This window comes from Limanda limanda, chromosome 10 (genome assembly GCF_963576545.1).
Source record: "Limanda limanda chromosome 10, fLimLim1.1, whole genome shotgun sequence".
Taxonomy (NCBI): domain Eukaryota; kingdom Metazoa; phylum Chordata; class Actinopteri; order Pleuronectiformes; family Pleuronectidae; genus Limanda; species Limanda limanda.
The window spans coordinates 15,577,492-15,594,207 of record NC_083645.1 but is presented as its reverse complement, the minus strand read 5'-3'; the positions used below and the strand labels follow the sequence as shown (position 1 = coordinate 15,594,207).

General features: G+C 42.6%; 1 protein-coding gene across 1 annotated transcript in view; it reads right to left on the bottom strand.

Annotated features, from left to right (window-relative positions):
* Window positions 1-15,039, bottom strand: part of LOC133011544 (dedicator of cytokinesis protein 2) — a 111,710-nt gene extending 96,671 nt beyond the window's left edge. The window contains exons 1-16 of the mRNA XM_061079287.1: window positions 11,729-15,039; window positions 9,827-9,910; window positions 9,544-9,584; window positions 9,411-9,466; window positions 9,231-9,327; window positions 8,990-9,138; window positions 8,660-8,795; window positions 7,894-8,051; window positions 5,758-5,839; window positions 5,416-5,551; window positions 4,383-4,458; window positions 4,155-4,231; window positions 2,199-2,449; window positions 1,681-1,779; window positions 1,441-1,513; window positions 1,051-1,154 (exon numbers count right to left, since the gene is read on the bottom strand). Coding sequence (XP_060935270.1) covers window positions 1,051-1,154; window positions 1,441-1,513; window positions 1,681-1,779; window positions 2,199-2,449; window positions 4,155-4,231; window positions 4,383-4,458; window positions 5,416-5,551; window positions 5,758-5,839; window positions 7,894-8,051; window positions 8,660-8,795; window positions 8,990-9,138; window positions 9,231-9,327; window positions 9,411-9,466; window positions 9,544-9,584; window positions 9,827-9,910; window positions 11,729-11,771 — 1,662 coding nt within the window. The 5' untranslated portion in view covers window positions 11,772-15,039. The remainder of the gene's footprint in view (window positions 1-1,050; window positions 1,155-1,440; window positions 1,514-1,680; window positions 1,780-2,198; window positions 2,450-4,154; window positions 4,232-4,382; window positions 4,459-5,415; window positions 5,552-5,757; window positions 5,840-7,893; window positions 8,052-8,659; window positions 8,796-8,989; window positions 9,139-9,230; window positions 9,328-9,410; window positions 9,467-9,543; window positions 9,585-9,826; window positions 9,911-11,728) is intronic.
* Window positions 15,040-16,716: the final 1,677 nt, after the last annotated feature.

Here is a 16,716-nt window from a genome sequence, read left to right as displayed (position 1 = left end):
ATACGGCAGTTTGACTCAGTAGCTTTTTTCAAATCAAAGCTTAAAAACGTACTTTTATTGTACCAGATTCCTGGATTTTTACCAATTGTAGTTTTTATTACATTAAAGGCTTTCTGTCACATTTTTAGTTTTATTTTATTCTTTCATGACTGTAATTTTCATGTTGTTTTCAAGCATTTTTTAAAAGCTCTACGTAGCTCTGTTTTGAGAAGCTTTCAAATAAACAAAGATATTATTATTAATCAAAGACTCGCCCTTTTTAATGCCACACCACTATGTAATAAAGAGCGACTAGTTGGAAAAGCTGTGGCATCAAGATTGAAGCCATGAGTGGCACGGAGATCGGGAGGAACGCAGGGATAACGAGAGATAATCGAGAGAGGGCACCGAGGGTCTGTGAGTGAATCACGAGTAATTAATCTTCATTGCGTTTGGCATTTAATCAATAAGGGATTCAATCTGAGGCTCTGGCTCATCTGGCAGGAAATCTATTTGGGTTCGCTCTGTCCGTCTGGGCGGCCATAATCTTCCATCCAGGGGACTCACTATATGTGCAGGTCTGCGTTGATGCAACAGATGTGTAGAAATTCTTTCCCTGGTATTAACTTTTGTTATCTTCCTCTTTTGTGTAACCGTGTTTTATGCAAACAACCAAGCATGATTCAGTGATCTGCAAACACTACAATCCACTTCACTCTTTTTTTGGTTGACCTTTTAAAAATAAATGTTCCAGGTTCGTTGTAGTTGGGCTGTTCCGTCCGAAACCTGTTGGTTAACGAGCTCTGACCTTTTTTCATCATGAAAGAATCACTATGTATTGTTATCTGTATCTGCCATCTCATCTGTATAAGTCTGAAAGCTCTGCACATTAATCTGCTATTCGGTCAGTTAAGTAGTTGCACATCCACCTTTTTAAAAAATCTGGTTTACGATTTAAATATCTAATTCACCATTTATTTGAGTACATTTTTTATCTTTGGAGAGGACACAGAAAACACTTTAAGTTGGGTTTTTTTTTGTTTTTCTTAATGCAAAAGTTCTGTTTCTGACCTTGAACACGACAAGGTCATGCATTCCATCCTGCAGAACCGTCCCATCATCTTTCATCAGACGCACGAAGGCCATGGCAAAGTTCTTCTCACTCCTGTCCTTGGCTGAAACGGCAAGAAGACGGACGTGTGAACGGAACCGAGGGGAGCGGGTCAGGGGGAGAAACACATCAGGGGAATAATAGAAGAAGTGGGGAGGGAGGGAGGAGAATTGCGGCATGGCAGGAAGAAAGAACAGGTCAGGGGTGCGTAATGACGCCGGGGGTCAATTTCCAAAATTGCCTCCAATCATTCGTTTTCTTAAAGAGTCACATTATATAAACTCTGGGATTGTAGGAGAGATGTGACGAGCGTGCACGTATGGAGAGAGGAGACGGGCGCTGATACTCACACTCCAGTGAAGAGCGGTGTCTGAACATGAAGCGCAAATGAATTCTGTGCATTTCTTCCAGAGGGACTGCCACCTGGAGGACGTCTTGTGTTATTATACAGCATTAAACAACTGAATCCGAAATATTTCGAAGGTAAACAATGAGGTTCTGGGGTTGAAATGAGGAATCGCAAATGCAACAGCAACCAGACATCTTCGGAAGAAATTGAAAAAGCGTCTTAAACAGATACCGGCACGCACCTTAAACGTCTCCATCCACCGGGGCTGTTTGATTTGGTAGTAGATGACGGATTTGTACTCACTGACCGCCTTATCCCCTGCTCCCAGACAGATGGAGTTCTACGAGAGAGAGGGGGGGGGGGAGAGAAAAATATGTTTATATTGAGCTGAGGGATTTTATGTTTATGTTTGTATATGTGTGTGTGTGAGTATTTGTGTGTGTGTATGTGGGTGGATTTATGCCTAAAATGGATTTTCGTTCTGGGATAAAGCCACGTCTATGTGCCCCTGACTACAGAGGGTGAGTGAGTGTTTGATCAGTGTTGTGCTTGCTCACTGGCCCATACCACCTCAATCTTTGAAACACAGAAAACACGGTACACATACACACAAACACACACACACACACTTTCAGACCTGCAAACTCCCCCCTCAAACACAACACACACACACACAAACCAATCCCCGTTCACACAAATTACAGTCCTGTTCAAATCCACCAACACCCCTCCCCGACCTCATCCCTCCATGCAGCTCACCTGAATGACCTTGCCGTCCTCATCACAGACCAACATGATGACCTCCACGTTTTTCTGCGACGTCTTGTTGTACTTGTCGAAGTCGCCGCCCTGCAGGGTGAGGTAGATGTCGTTGCGAACGTCACCCGGCATGATGATCTCCGGGAAGCCCAGCTTGCGGGCCACCATGGTGCTGCGGTCCACCAGGTGGGGGTACTCTTTCCGGGTCTGAACTATGTCCCCGACCAGAGCCTTCATGGTGACCCACAGACCTGCAGGGGGGGGGGGGGGAGTTAGAAAAGAAGGAAGTCTGTTCATTCGCTGAGGACCAACTGTCGCCTTAAATCCAAACAAGCTGCGCCAGATTCACACACTCACAGAAAGCAGCAAAGTATATGTGTCTGATTCAGTTTTTTTTATATCAAGATCCCAAAATCTGTAAAAAAAAAAAGATAGATAGCAAACCCTACATGCAGACATATAACTTTTTATATTAAAAGCTAGTTTAAGGTTACATACTTGATCATATCTGAAGAATTAAATTAAATTAGTAAAACATGTGAAACATAGCTAAGTGTTATAGTGGGCCTACTAGACATTACTAAATATTCACTCTCAGGAAAGAACCTTTTCCATATTAACAAAGCTTGACATTGACTGACCTATAAACTATTAAATAAGAGTTTCTCCTCATTCATTAATTATTCAGGATTTGTTTAAATCACTGTAAACAGATTTAAATATAATACTGTCAAATCCATTAGTGACCAAAGCTGATCACACAAAACAACTCATGTAAACACAGGATATGTGTAGAACATATCCTGTCTCCCCTAATTCTGACTTGCCTGCTGCTGTAACAACTAAATCCCCCCGGTGTGTGGATCCATAAAGTTTTATCTTATCTTATCTTATTTTATACTTCCCACAACTTTATAGTACTAAATATTCAAGGGTGGAAGTGCCACTCCAGGCTGTTTCAAATGAGCAATACATAAGTATGTTTCCATTTCCCTCTGCAGTTAAGTAAATCCAACAGAAAAACAAATTAATGACCAAAGAATTTCAGAGACTTAATACAGACTGATTTAGAAAATCTTCACATGTTTTCATGACCCACAAAAACTCCAGGGAGATCCACTTTGTGTTTATCTCAACCTGTAAATAATAGTATTAAATATGTAAATTGACAGAAATTGAAAGCAAAGAAAGGGGGAGAGCCATTTCAGGAAAACAGTTGGTAAAATCTAGACTAAGTCACAAACCCACATTGTCAAGGCTTAAACACATCCCTCCAGGGAAAAGTGTGAATGTGTGTTACTGTGTGTAAGCCACTCAAAGTGAGAGGGAGGAGAGATTAAGGGTGAGTAATGTTAAGACCAGACATCTGATGGCCTCGGGTTCGCCCTCCCTATCTGTTGGTCCGAGTGATCCTTTCATATCTGGCTTGTTCCCCGGGCCTTCAGGAGAGAGCCGAGGGTTAAAGAACTGAGCGATAGGACAGTGCAGTCCTGCATTTGGGTTCAGTTCATGTGGAACGGGCCGGTGTCAACCACAGGGGCTGTCAAAGTCGGCTATAAACATGAGGAAGTGGGCAGAAGGACTAGAGGCTGGTGATGAAGAAGGAGAAATAAAGGGTAAGTAATATGAAAACGCTGAGCTCAAGGGCGCACGCTATCCATCAGGATAATGTGCTTCCTTCTCACACCCGCAGCAGAGAGAGGAGGAGAGGATATAGCGAGAAATGGCCATTTTATCTGATCACAAATGGCTGCAGCGTGCACAGTCCAGTGGGAACCTTCAGCCAGAACAGGGCCGCTAGAATTGGCAGAGCGGTCACATGGCTCACACACACACACCCAAACACACACACACTCAAACACACACACACACACACACTCAAACACACACAATCTCAAACACATACACACACGTAAAAGGAAACGTAGAGCCCAGCCTGTAAGTGCGGTACGCTACCTTGGCCGCCGCTGTCTCCTCGTGATGCAGTCACTTTGTTCAGCAAGGTGTGAAGAAAGTCGTTCTCAGCGACAACCCTTAAGCCAAACAAAAACACACAAAACACAGTTGAAGCGCAGAGGAAAACATTTAATCTCTAAATCGGGCTCATGATGACACTTTGCCACTCGCAGGCCACAGGAACATGGAGAAGAGGTGGCGTAATAGAGGAGGGTAAATAGGACGTACGGGAAGAAGGGGATGAAGTACTGCTTCTCTTCATCACATTCAACCTTCCCCTTGATGATGTCGCTGATGTCCATCACTGCAGAGAAGGGAAAACAAATGTGTCTGTGATGAGAAAAATCCATAGAAATGTCTGTACGGTATCTTGTGATCAGTCAACACTGACAGGCTCGGAGATTTCACGAGGGTTTAGAATAAACTGTTTTTGAGACACTGAAGGGCAGGTCGGTCACAAGACTGTGGTTTTGACGGGCAGCTCCCAGGTGTTAAAGCAACAACCTGCAACTTGTTTTACCTCAAAATAGCAGCTTAAATATGAGTTTGATGGTTCACATGATTTCCTTGAAAACATACAGATCATCCGCTGTGTTCTCACATCAAATTCCCCTGAACCCTCTACGGACAGGCCAGGCGGAGAAAGTCTGGAGATAACTCTCGAGGGAAATACCTGCAGATTTCAGTGTATGTCTGAAAGCAGCTCAAGAGAATCAGCATTTGTTTCCAATATTCACAATAGAAATATTGCAAATATGAAGAGTTCTGACCAAGGTATGTTACTGCAGCTCCTCTGGTTCAGGAAGTCAGGGATCATGAGTTCAGAGCCACACTCAACACATTGATAGGGTTTGATTCTCTACATTATCTCCATTAACTTCGTAAAACTAATCACCCCAAGTGGCTGCAGAGGGCTCTGATGCTCAGTAACAGTTAGAGAGTGTTGCTTTAATATATGTGATCAAACCTGCAGCTGCAGCAGCAACAGCTCATAAATCGGACAAATTGACTCTGACCTTTGGGGAACAAGAGTAAAAGAGACTAAAGAGGCCGCTAAAGGACGCTACTGTTGGATAAACTGGTGTAAACATTGTGATGCAGTGAGACGAATCAGCCTCTCTCTATCATTAGATACACAGCAGCTTATCACAGTGAAGCCTGATAACTATTATAAATACTGTGCATCACTTTACTGCTCAAACTAGAAATTTAGATGCACTTTTGAGCAAAAAGCTAATTACATTGGCTCCAGTTCAAGTACCTGCCACCCCAAACGCCCGCCTCAGACCATGAGTGCACTTGCTGTTTTTTTTCTCTTTCAGGTCCATCGTGCCCACTCGCACTATCTGACAAATCAGATAAATCTTCTCTTTGCTCAGATCCTTGTTTCCCAGGTCCTGGAAGACAAAGATACCAAGGAGAAAAAGAGAGTGAGAGAGAGAAAAGAAAACAAGAGAAGGAAAGGAAGTGGGAGAGTGGAGTTGGGTACACACGATTAGGAGAGGAGGGGGTGAGAGGAAGAAGAGAGAAGGATGCATACAGTGTTCTGTTTGTGCGTCTTAAAAACAAAACAGTGTGACAGTGCACTCCAGTGGTCACTTACTGTAAAGACAACTTTCAGGTTGTTGAGCATGTCGATCTCTTTGGGGAATCCTTCGCTGCTCCAGCGCACCATGTAGTTCTCACTGCACAAAGGATGTTCAAAAGTTAATACATCACATCACAACACGTCTTATTAAAATTCTGCAGACCCACCAAAGTGAATTCTGTTTTTTAGTATTTAGAATGTAAATACTTGTAAATACTCAAAACAAGATAGAAACAGTATTCGGTGTCCAGGGGGAGTGAGTGTTTGGTTCAGATAAAGCTGGACTCTTCACCTCCCTCATCTCGTGTTAATATGTAGAGGAGAATCACGCGGCAGCTCGACTGAGCAAACTGTGTGAGGTTTACCGTCGTGACTCGTTCTCTTTCCTTAATTTCAGTTCTGCTCTGACAGAAGTGGATCTGGTAATGATACCCAGAGCTTCTGCCTAATAATTTACATTCAAGTGCTGAAAATACATCCCTACTATTATCAATAGCACTTTTTCTGACATTCATCTCTGACGAGCATGTATCAGCGTGTGTGGGAACAGAGAGGGAGGCAAATCAAAACTGACAATAGTAATGAAACCCTACAATCTGCAGAAACAAAAAAGGGGGTGTAGAATAAAGTTTTTTGGAGACAGTGGCAGCAACAACAGGTTAAAAAAGCAGAAAAGGTCATGGTTGGTAAAAGCAGAAAATGGCTGTGGTTATACTGGGCAGCTCCCAGGTGTTAAAGAGACACTATGCAACTTTTTCTCTCTTTAAAATAGCAACTTCAAAATAAGTTTGATTGACGTTGACTTTGAAAAGAGAGATTGGTGCCACTTCCATTCCTTTCAGAATATCAGGAAGCCGGGGATCATGGGTAATATTCACCAATCTGATGTGATTCAGTTCAGTTTTTAGTTTTTTTACTCTATATGCTCTTGTTTGGAAGATCATCGGAAATCAGGACAAATGGCGATGGAATGGAAGATGGATATACACTGAAAAAAATTCCGGGTCTATCTTAAAACTCCCAGCTGCTGTGGCAAGAGTCACTGATATACCCAGAGAGACAGTGAGTGACAGGCCTTAGCATCAGCCCTGTCAAACTCCACATAGTGCTGCCAGTCAGTATGTGCTGCCCTATAATTTGTGTTTTATGTATTCTTATTTCTGGCGGAGCATTGTTCTGACTTAGCGGGGTTCGACAATAGTGAAAAAAAAGAGGACGAGAACAGAGGGAGAGGGATATACACACAAGGAAATAGAGAAGAACGGAGGAGGCTGTGTGTCTGTGGGAGGGAGAATGCGTGTGTGTCAGTGTGTGTGTGTGTGTGTGTGTGTGTGTGTGTGTGTGTGTGTGTGTGTGTGTGTGTGTGTGTGTGTGTGTGTGTGTGTGTATGCATTCTCCAGGCACAGAGGGATGGAGATGACATAAAACTTAAATTCAAAGTTATTTTCATTTGTTTCAGATCATTTGTTTCGGAATATAAAGAAAGAATATAAGAATGACCTCTCCCAAGTAGGTTATGCTTTCATCTGTGTGCTATGGGTCAGGAAGGTGGTGCGGATCCAGATGAGGTGGTGGAGCCAGGATTTTCAATTATTTTTTTCGAATTGTTATAATTTTCTATAGATGGGGTGTTTTTCAACATTTCCCTTGATTTCCCACAGATCATCTCATGGATATTGATGAAAAATCTGATATTTTTATGTGTGAAATTTTGTCTGGTTCCAACTAAGAATTCAAATCTAGTGAATCTATGGGTTCTACTGAGTGATATTCTACTTTTCGCTATGTTTTTATTTTATTTGGAGAGTTAGAGTTTGCTTACTTTATGATTTCTACCTCTGATGAAGTTCAGACACATCAGCACAATCGCATCCACATTAGCAAAACAAATACTTTGAACATAGTAAGGGAGCTCGTTTTCTCATGACTCAAAAACCTTCTCTGCTAAATTGATCTCAAATGTTTAAAAAGGGTTGAAATCTGACAGACTTTAACATTTACATCAGATTATTATTCAAAATTCAACTTTCAAACGAACATGAGTCTTTAAGTTCGTAAATACACCCTGGAAATAACACATCTGAAAACAGCAGCATTACAAAAATAATGCATTTTAAATTTCACTGCCTCAGGCTGAGCAAGGAGAGCTACCTGATGATGCTCTGTTTGTTGGGGTCGTAGAGGGACATGAAGAGCTCGGAGTCCTCTCCAATGCGACACACGAAGTTCCTGACAAAGACGTAGAGGCTGTGGGAGGGGGAAGATTGGATCCGTGCTGAGATCCCGCTGTGGTCCGTCTGGATGTTGGACTGCGGGCGGGAGACATTCATTTCAGGAGGTCACGTCGTTGGAGCAAGAGATTTAACAGAATAAAAATGCCAGAAGATAAAAAGTTCATTTTAGGATCCCCGACAAATTTGATCAGCTGGTGTAACATTAACCTTAATCTGGGATGTGGAGACATCATCAAGTTTATTGGATTTCTAAGAGAGGAAATATATAGGAGTAAGAAAATCATAGAGTAGATTCTCTTCTTATTAATCAGTCAGTGTTGAAATGTGAAATGAGCTGCGTGGAACTAGGAAATTTGCAAGGAAATGAATTCTTATATGATCGGCGCCAGAAAAATGTATTAACCATGAACATTTCATTATGTCTGACTTTTTACAAGTTCTAGTCAAAAAGAAAAAAACGAATGATGTGATTCTATTCGTACTTAATTACATTTCGGGAGAGGACCCATGGAAAGGAGGGAACTGTTTCTTAAGAGACGTCCTAATCTAGTGCAGACAAACCACAGCAAAGTTATTAAATAAATGTAATTATGACGACGACATCTGCCATCACATTCCCCATCGAGAGCCTCTCTATGCTCCTGGAGACCCAAACCCTCCCGCCCTCATGCATCTGTCCATACCTTCTCCTCTTTGATGCGTTCATTGATCTTGGCCGTTGCCTCCTCGTGAGCCCGGAAGAGGCTGATGACGCTCGCCTTCTCCGGGTCCAGGATGTTCCCGTCCTCATCTCGAACGACCTGGTCCAGCTCCAAGATCCTGGGGTTCGGGAGGAGAGGATGGGGTTCAGGGTTGGGGGGTGTTGATGGAAGGTGAAGAAAGAGACAACAAGCAGAGGTGGAAATCCAGGAAGCACAGAGGGGTGAGGGGAGGGAGGGCAGTTAGAGCGTCCAGGCTTGAACAGTTGTTGTATAAACGAGTGAACCTGTGATTTTGTTTTCGAGCAGACGTACTTGTTGCCGTAATCGATCTTGGAAGTGACTTTCTGCTTGAGCTCCTTGAACTCGTCCGTGGGCAGAGTGCCGGAGAGGAGCTGGGAACGCCACTCCATTAGTTCCCACATCAGTCTCGGGACCTGCTTCACACGCGTCTCTTTATTGACCTGACCAGGAAGATGTATGGTGTTACACACTCAATCCCTCTCACTCACACACACACACAGTGCGGTTTTGCCCATTTGTTGCTTTTTTTTACCACAAAGAGCTGCTTCCATATGCTTCCCCACTCCCTCAGTGTGGTGGTCACCTCCTTCACCAGGGGCATCTCTGCAAACATCACCACCTCCTCATTTCTACACACACAAATCAAAATGTTACAAATACAAAAAAACAAGCATAGAAAGGCTGTTTTTCTTTCTTTTTTTATTCCACTCACCCTCGTTTTTTAATGACCACCTGCTTAAGATGGACAAAGCTGGCGGGGAACACACCCTAGAGAGGAATAAGTGTGTGAGGACATGAATTAACTGATAGCTTTGACCTATCTGAATAACTACCGGAGCTCTTACCCGTTGGGTTTTGTTCCTCGCCAAGTAGCCCCTGTACCAGCCTGAAAGACACAATGACATCTTAGAATTGTCACACACGCACACAAGAATATGCACAAACACAAATGATGGGCCTTCTCAGAGATAGGAGATCTATTCTAGTTTTTACAATAGCTTTGCCTATAATTGTTTTAGGACATGTTACATGATGCAAAATATCAAAAAGTAACAATATGTATAAAATATATTAACATAGACAGATTGTTCAGGAGAATCCCATGATGTTAGTTGAGGTTTTTTTCACCTTCACAGGCTTCCTGGATGTGAACAGCATCTCCCACCTCCAGAGAAAGCTGCTTCTCTCCAGTCCCGACAAAATTCCACTTCACTAAAAAACAGAAAGCGTGCAGAGTCTGGTGGAGGTCACAGCTGGAAAAGTGAACCGAGCCGAGAACTCCAATGGTACGAATGTTGGCACAAGCTAATTAGATTTGCCGGTGAAGTTCTGCAGTTTTCGGCAACCTTGGCAACAGTCGGCGTTGGCGTCAGGCTGAAGCGTGAGAGCAAACATTTGAACTGTGGTGATGAGCACTCACAGCTACGGCAGCAGAGGAGACACTCTCTCTTTCAATGGAAGACATCTTAAAGTGAAATAAAAACTCCTGGTGACATTATTATAAGTCACAACTCCTCTCTCCTTTGTACAATGCTGGAATTATTTGTTTGAAAATGAACATGCAAACAGAAAATAAGTACATTTAATCAAATTTATAATTATCTTAGAATTTACTATTGTTTTATTCTCACTTCTATTGTTATTTATATTAGACACAAGTTGTGTTTTACTCTGTACACACTTTATGCTTTTATTCAATTTAAAGTACACTTAAAACTTTACTTATTTCCACTTGTGCTTTTAGATTTAATACTGACGTGAATTTCCTTCAGGATTAATAAAGTCTTATCTTGTGTTAAATATTGCAAATGCACATTAATAATTAGCTGCAAGTTATTAACCATTTATCAATTCATCCATAGTTCCAAGTTGTAGACTTTAACAACAGTCCTATCTTGTATTTATTTTTAATATCATTTAGCAGCAATGTGAAAAATAGTCAGTTATGACCTGTGGTTTACTGTCTGAGTATTAGAGCTGCAGGTGTTTGCAGCAGCTATTCTACACTGCATTATTACAAAGTGCATTATTGTTGCAAAAGAAAGCTATTTTTGTCTGTCGGTCTGCACTATAGCTCACAGGTTTAAATGTACCCAATCTGAAAGTTTGTGAACTAAACATTAAGAATAAAGTATATCCACACAGACATAAGTATTTAAACTCAACATTCTGTACTTTCAACTTTCGTTCCGACCGGCTCTTTCTGCAGATTTCAGCCGTTCAGCTTTAACCTCAAGCTTCGCTTCTTGTTCCCTCACTTCCTGTGTTTTAGTCTCACACAGACCAGGAAGATGTTCAGCTTCGATACTGAAGATAAACCAAACATGGCACCGTGTTGCTTCTGAGTATATTCATTAAGATACAAGAGGTACAACTGCCTCCCCTCGTTTTCCACGATACAAACTTTAAGTCCAATTTATTGCCTAATAAATCAAAACACCGTCTGCTAAAGGTCTCTGAGCCTCTGTGAACTAAGTCTAAACATCTGACTTCTTGTTGCATATCTGGAAGCAACTCGACCACATTCAACCCACATAACAGATGGCGACTCTGCTGAGAGGTTGTACTTTGCAGTAGATTACTTGTTACAGGTGGTAAAACAAATCTTTCTAGAAAGAAAGATTAATATTCAGGAGTAATTTAGCTCCAAGCTTAAGTATTTATGTTGTTAGTAACATGCAGTACATGGAGCCGACCGTCACTCATATCTGCATCAGCTTAGGATGTCGGTACTTCTGTGATTTTATCTGCAGCTCTACATTGTTTTATAGCACAAAAACCTGAGTAGTGAATATATAATTTTAAGGATTTAAATTCGTTTTTAGAGGCGGGGGTGTATCTGATGTGTACATCCTCCAGTTCAGTGAGGCCAAGAGCACCTGCTCACATCCTGTCAGGCAGGAAGTGATGGGCATCCATTTTTCTTACACTTATTTTTAGTTTACCATCACACTTCAACAGACACCATAATAGCATGTATATGCACTTACACGCACGGTCTCACACACACGGGGGTGGATAATGACTTACCTACACCGTACCGCTCTGTGGTGGTCCTCGTCCACGGAGCCATGACTGCACGCAGCCCCTCTCCTACCTTTCTCTCTCTTGGAGTCTCCTCCGATTCTTTTGCTGTCACTTTTTGCTAGACTTCTCACTTCTGCTTTTGTCTAACTTTAAGGGAAAGCACTAAGCCCATCCCCTTTGCGTCTCTTCCTCTTCTGTCTCTCCTCTCTTCCTGCCTTCAAGCGATTAAGGGGAAGTGGTTGAGTTCAACAAGGTGGAGTCTCACACCGCCCGCAGGCCTGCGTAGTGTGTGTGCCGTTTCCATTTTTCTCATTTGATCTGAATGGATGACTTAATCTGAAACCTCCACAGCAGCAACATAAAGGGATACAAAGTGATGATATCTTAAGTATGTTAAGTTACTTATGTTGTTAAAACTACTGCAGAGATGTGTTTTTTTCATCAGTCCAATTATGGGGAAATAAATTCTATAATTTTCTTTTTTATGTTAACAAAATCAGACAGAAACAAAGTTGCATTTTGGATCAGTTCTCAAATCGTAATGAAATCAGTAGACTATCCCACACAGCTTAATGTTGTTAAACCTCAGAACCTCATTCAAGTGTCTGCAAGAACTGTCCATTAACTCCATAAGTGTGCAGGTGTGTGTTTGTATATTTTGTTTTACACTCAGGAAAAATATTTAAATGATTACATATCTCATCTTTCTACTCGTGTAGTTGGAAGACACGTGAAGATGCTGCAGCTGCGATCACGCTTGCAGCAATTTGTCGTCTTTTTGAGAGCACCCCATAATCTGTGTCGGCTTCAATGGGCAGAAACGCACCAGAAGCTCAAGCAGCAGGAAGAGAAAAATGGGAAATGAGGAGGCGTCGATTTGATCCAGAATTTGCTCATTTTTCATAAATTCTTTATAAAGGCTGGTATTCCTATCGGATCAGCTTCTAATTCTGAGAACATCATCAACACAACACAAGTCTGGGCTTTTATAAATATCACTGACTGCTTCCACGACTTTAATTACCGTCCGCACTTTTATAACATCAAGTGGAACATATTATCTTTTCTATAAATAATCGGTCAGTCCTAACAGGCCAAGAAATTCTATTTGTGGTTGAGTGATGCAGAATTGGACATTTTTATCAAGTTGAACACATTTGTCTTTTTTTTCTGTTGACACTAATGTATTTATTGGTTTAGAACTCCATTGGTCAGTTTTCTTTACAAAGTATTTGCTCTCGCTGGCTTAATTCTCTCCATTTGTCGTGTCGGTTTGAATTTGAATGGACCGATTTCCTGCGGGTAACAAATGACTGAGTTCATTAGAGATTATGTCATTACTTTGTAAATCCAAAAGAGGGTGGTAGAGTCCTAAATCATTTTTCAATTTTTGATTTATTCTCCTGGAATGACTTCAGCTTATCTTAGCGAGACATGATAAATATTGTAAAAACACACTCTTGACCTAGGCTGGCTACAATTAAACTTCACATATAAACAATTTATATTCAAATGCCAAAGGCAAGTAAGCTACCGCTGCCAACTGTCTTGTTCACACAGGGGCCCAGAGGCAGCTAAGCCATCAGCCATGGCCTCACAGAAGACTCAGGGTTGGCAGGTATTCTCCACAACTCAGAAACATCAGAAGACATTCTGTTGTTATGGCAACAAGAGGGGAGGTGAGTCAACACACTGTGGGTTTAACACTGTCAAGAGAGGTGAGCCCAGACAATAACAAGTTCAGTGTGTGCATGTGACACTCAGAAATTCAGACTCAGAATTAATGGGCATTAGAATGGGAGGGCGGGAGAAAGACAGGCAGATGAAGGAGGCAGGAGACGAGGACAGAACAAAGAAATGATAAAGAAAGATATGTTATCACGATGTGGAACGAAACCGGGACATTGTTGCTGTGACTCACAAGGAGAAATCAGGGTGGAGCTAAAAGGTGTGTAGAAAGAGCTGACGTAAGATGGAGCAAAAGATGGAGCAACATAAAGATGAGGGAATAAAAAGAGGCAGCAGGCAGGGGGGCGGTCGGGAGAGAAAAGCACTGAGAGAGACAAAGAAAGATTAAGATATGAACAAGGGCTCTGGAAACTGAGACAGAGCCAAAGACAGAATGAGAGCGATAAGGAAAAGGGAGGCGAAAACGAAACAAAAGGTATGAAAAGAGAAGTGATAATGACTTATGAATGTTCGCCTGAAGGCCAGACGATAAATTGGAAGTTGGAAAGAGAAGCCACGCGCGGGGGGGGCAGACAGGTCACATGAAAATAGATAGAAAGGCTGAGTAAAAGGCTGCACCAGAAATAGAGATGGATTCATAACTCCTTGTGACCCATCGGGGTCACTGACATCACTCCCATCAAGCTGGTGCCAGTTCTCATAGATTTACCTCCAAAGCCATCCAGGCAGCCATCAGGAAAAACACTCAATTATTAAAGAGTAAACAGAGCGGAGGCATGAGTGTGTGTGCATGAGAAGAAAAAACCTTAAAGGCTCCTTTATGCTACTACGTTTTGACGGACACGGACAGATAGGACCGCCCTGTCCGCCGTGGAACGCCCTCTCCGAGCGCCTCGGAGAGCTTTTCGTGCACCTCTGATTTTTCTAACTGTCCGTGTTTATTTCGGATAGCATACGGACAGCCCTTGGCTGTGATTGGTCCGCTAACGACATCATTTCCGTACGACGTCATTTCCGTACGACGTCATTTTCGGACCTCAAACGTCCTGCTTCTTTTCCTGTATCACAATAAACACAAACACAACTACGATTCTACGATTAATGTTACGTGTGTGTTAAGCCAGCGGAGTTGTCCGTCTGACGGTGGCTCGTTAGAGCACTGACGGTATGTGTGCACGGTCACATACGGTTATAACGAGCTTTCAAAACGGCGCTAGCGGGCTAGGCTAGCGGGCTAGCCACCATGCTAACTGCGATGGTACCAGTGCAAAAACCCGCTGTCACAACTTTAATTCCACTTCTATGACACTGTTTCTACAATACCTGTCAGGTTAGAAGCAGCACTGGGTAGTAGTTAGTGTCGGGAGTCCCTGCTGACTGTGTGTGGAAGCTGGGGGGGAAGCTAGCTGGGGAGAAGCTAGCTAGCTCCGTGTAGCTTCAAGCTACATGTAGCCTCAAGCAGCTTCAAGCTGTGGGATTAGCAACACAGTTCGGAAACAAGACCGGGGAACCACTGCGCTAAGAAACGATGTCATCAGCATTTTGACCCGCTGGGTGTCACTTTATTTTATCTAGTTGCCATCGTAGCCTACACTGTGTGTGAGGAAAGTGGGGAGTAAGTAAATAAACAGCGTGGACTTCTTCTGATCACTCGTGAGGTAGGGTTCTCCCAGCTGGTCTTCCATTGCGCCACCTACTGTTCTGGCGGTGAATTGTTTTCAGCACGTAGAAGTATAAATAAAAAAGTGTCCGTCCGATCCGTCCGTTCGTCCGTCCGTAACGGATTCGGAGTAGCATAATGGAGCCTTAAAAGACAAAAAAATTAAAGATGCCTGCGTGAAAAGCCATTCCCTCCTGCGTCTCTCCTCGCTACACAGCAGACGTATTCCCAGCGATTCCATTAGGCCTGAATGCAACTGGTTGCTTGGATTATGCAGGTAGTACAGGCCCCTTCTCCAGAGGCCAGTGTTTGTTGAGTAGAACCCACTTTATCGCCGCCGCTGGCACATGCAAGTTCGACAGGATGATAAGAGAATGGAGGAGCTATTAAAATAATTTCAAAAGCAAATTACAAGCGAAGAGAAAGAGAGGAACAATAGGAGTCACAGGGGGAGTGAAAGAAAACGAGAGAGAGAGAGCGCTGTGTGAGTCAGTGGAGCTCCCTCTCTCTATCTCTCTCTTTCTCTCTCTCTCTCTCTCTCTTTCCCACACACTCACACACACTCATTAGACACACAAACACACACACACACTTGGTGAGCGAGACTGCTTCTGTCGTCACTCCGAGAGCAGAGCAGAGCGCCGGGGGGAGTCGTCACACAAGGAGAGAAGCAGTCCTGAGGTGAGTTGATCCATTCTTACTTTACATACGTTAAAAAAACCCATATATAATATGATTGACCTTTGCATGAGTTGTGCGTGTGAAACCATTGTCGCTCCAGCTGTGCATTTGAGGCGTATGAGCATCATTAAACTCGACTCCAATGACTGATTTAGTGATGCAAATTTCATCAGCCAAGCAAGAATATTACAGAGAATTTAAGTAATTAAATATTTGTCAAATAATCGATAAGCCCTAGAATTTACATCTATGAAAAAAAAACTTTAATTCTCTTCAATCATGTAGTCGTCAGGAGCAGCTTTTGTTGCATCTATTTTATAAGTAAAGGATGTGGTAAAGAAGTGTGTCTGTCTGTGTCTGTGAGTGTGTCTGCACGTGTTTGTGTGTGCGTGTGTGTGTGCGTGTGTGCGTGTTTGCGTGTGCGTGAACTGTGACGCTCAAAGAAACAAAAGTTGCTGCTCTGAATTTCGGTCTTGTTTTGGAAACGTGTTATAATTTAACCCAGATATATTTGTGTGTGGTTGTGGAGAGAGTCCAGAGTCTGATCCGCAGTCTGGTGCGAGCATGTCAACTATGCACAATGACAAATATACAAAGGGGTCATTTAATCAGTCCAGAAAATGAGGAAGTGAGATTATTTTCTCAGTTTGTGCGTGGGTATGTGCGCGTCTGCGTGTGTGTGTGTGTGTACGTGAAATTTTGGTGAAGTGAGGACAGGCTAAGACTTGGTTTAAGGGTTAGAATTAGGTTTGGGTTTAGGCATTTGGACGGTTAAGGTCAGTGTAAGAGGCCAGGGAATGTATTATGTCAAGGAGTGTCCTCATTAAGATAGAAGTACAAACGTGTGTGTGAGTTTGTGTGTGTGTGTGTGTGTGTGTGTGTGTGTGTGTGTGTGTGTGCGTGTGTGTGTGTGCATAATGAAACTAATTGGTCTTTTGCTTCAGTTCTTTCTTATCTTCTA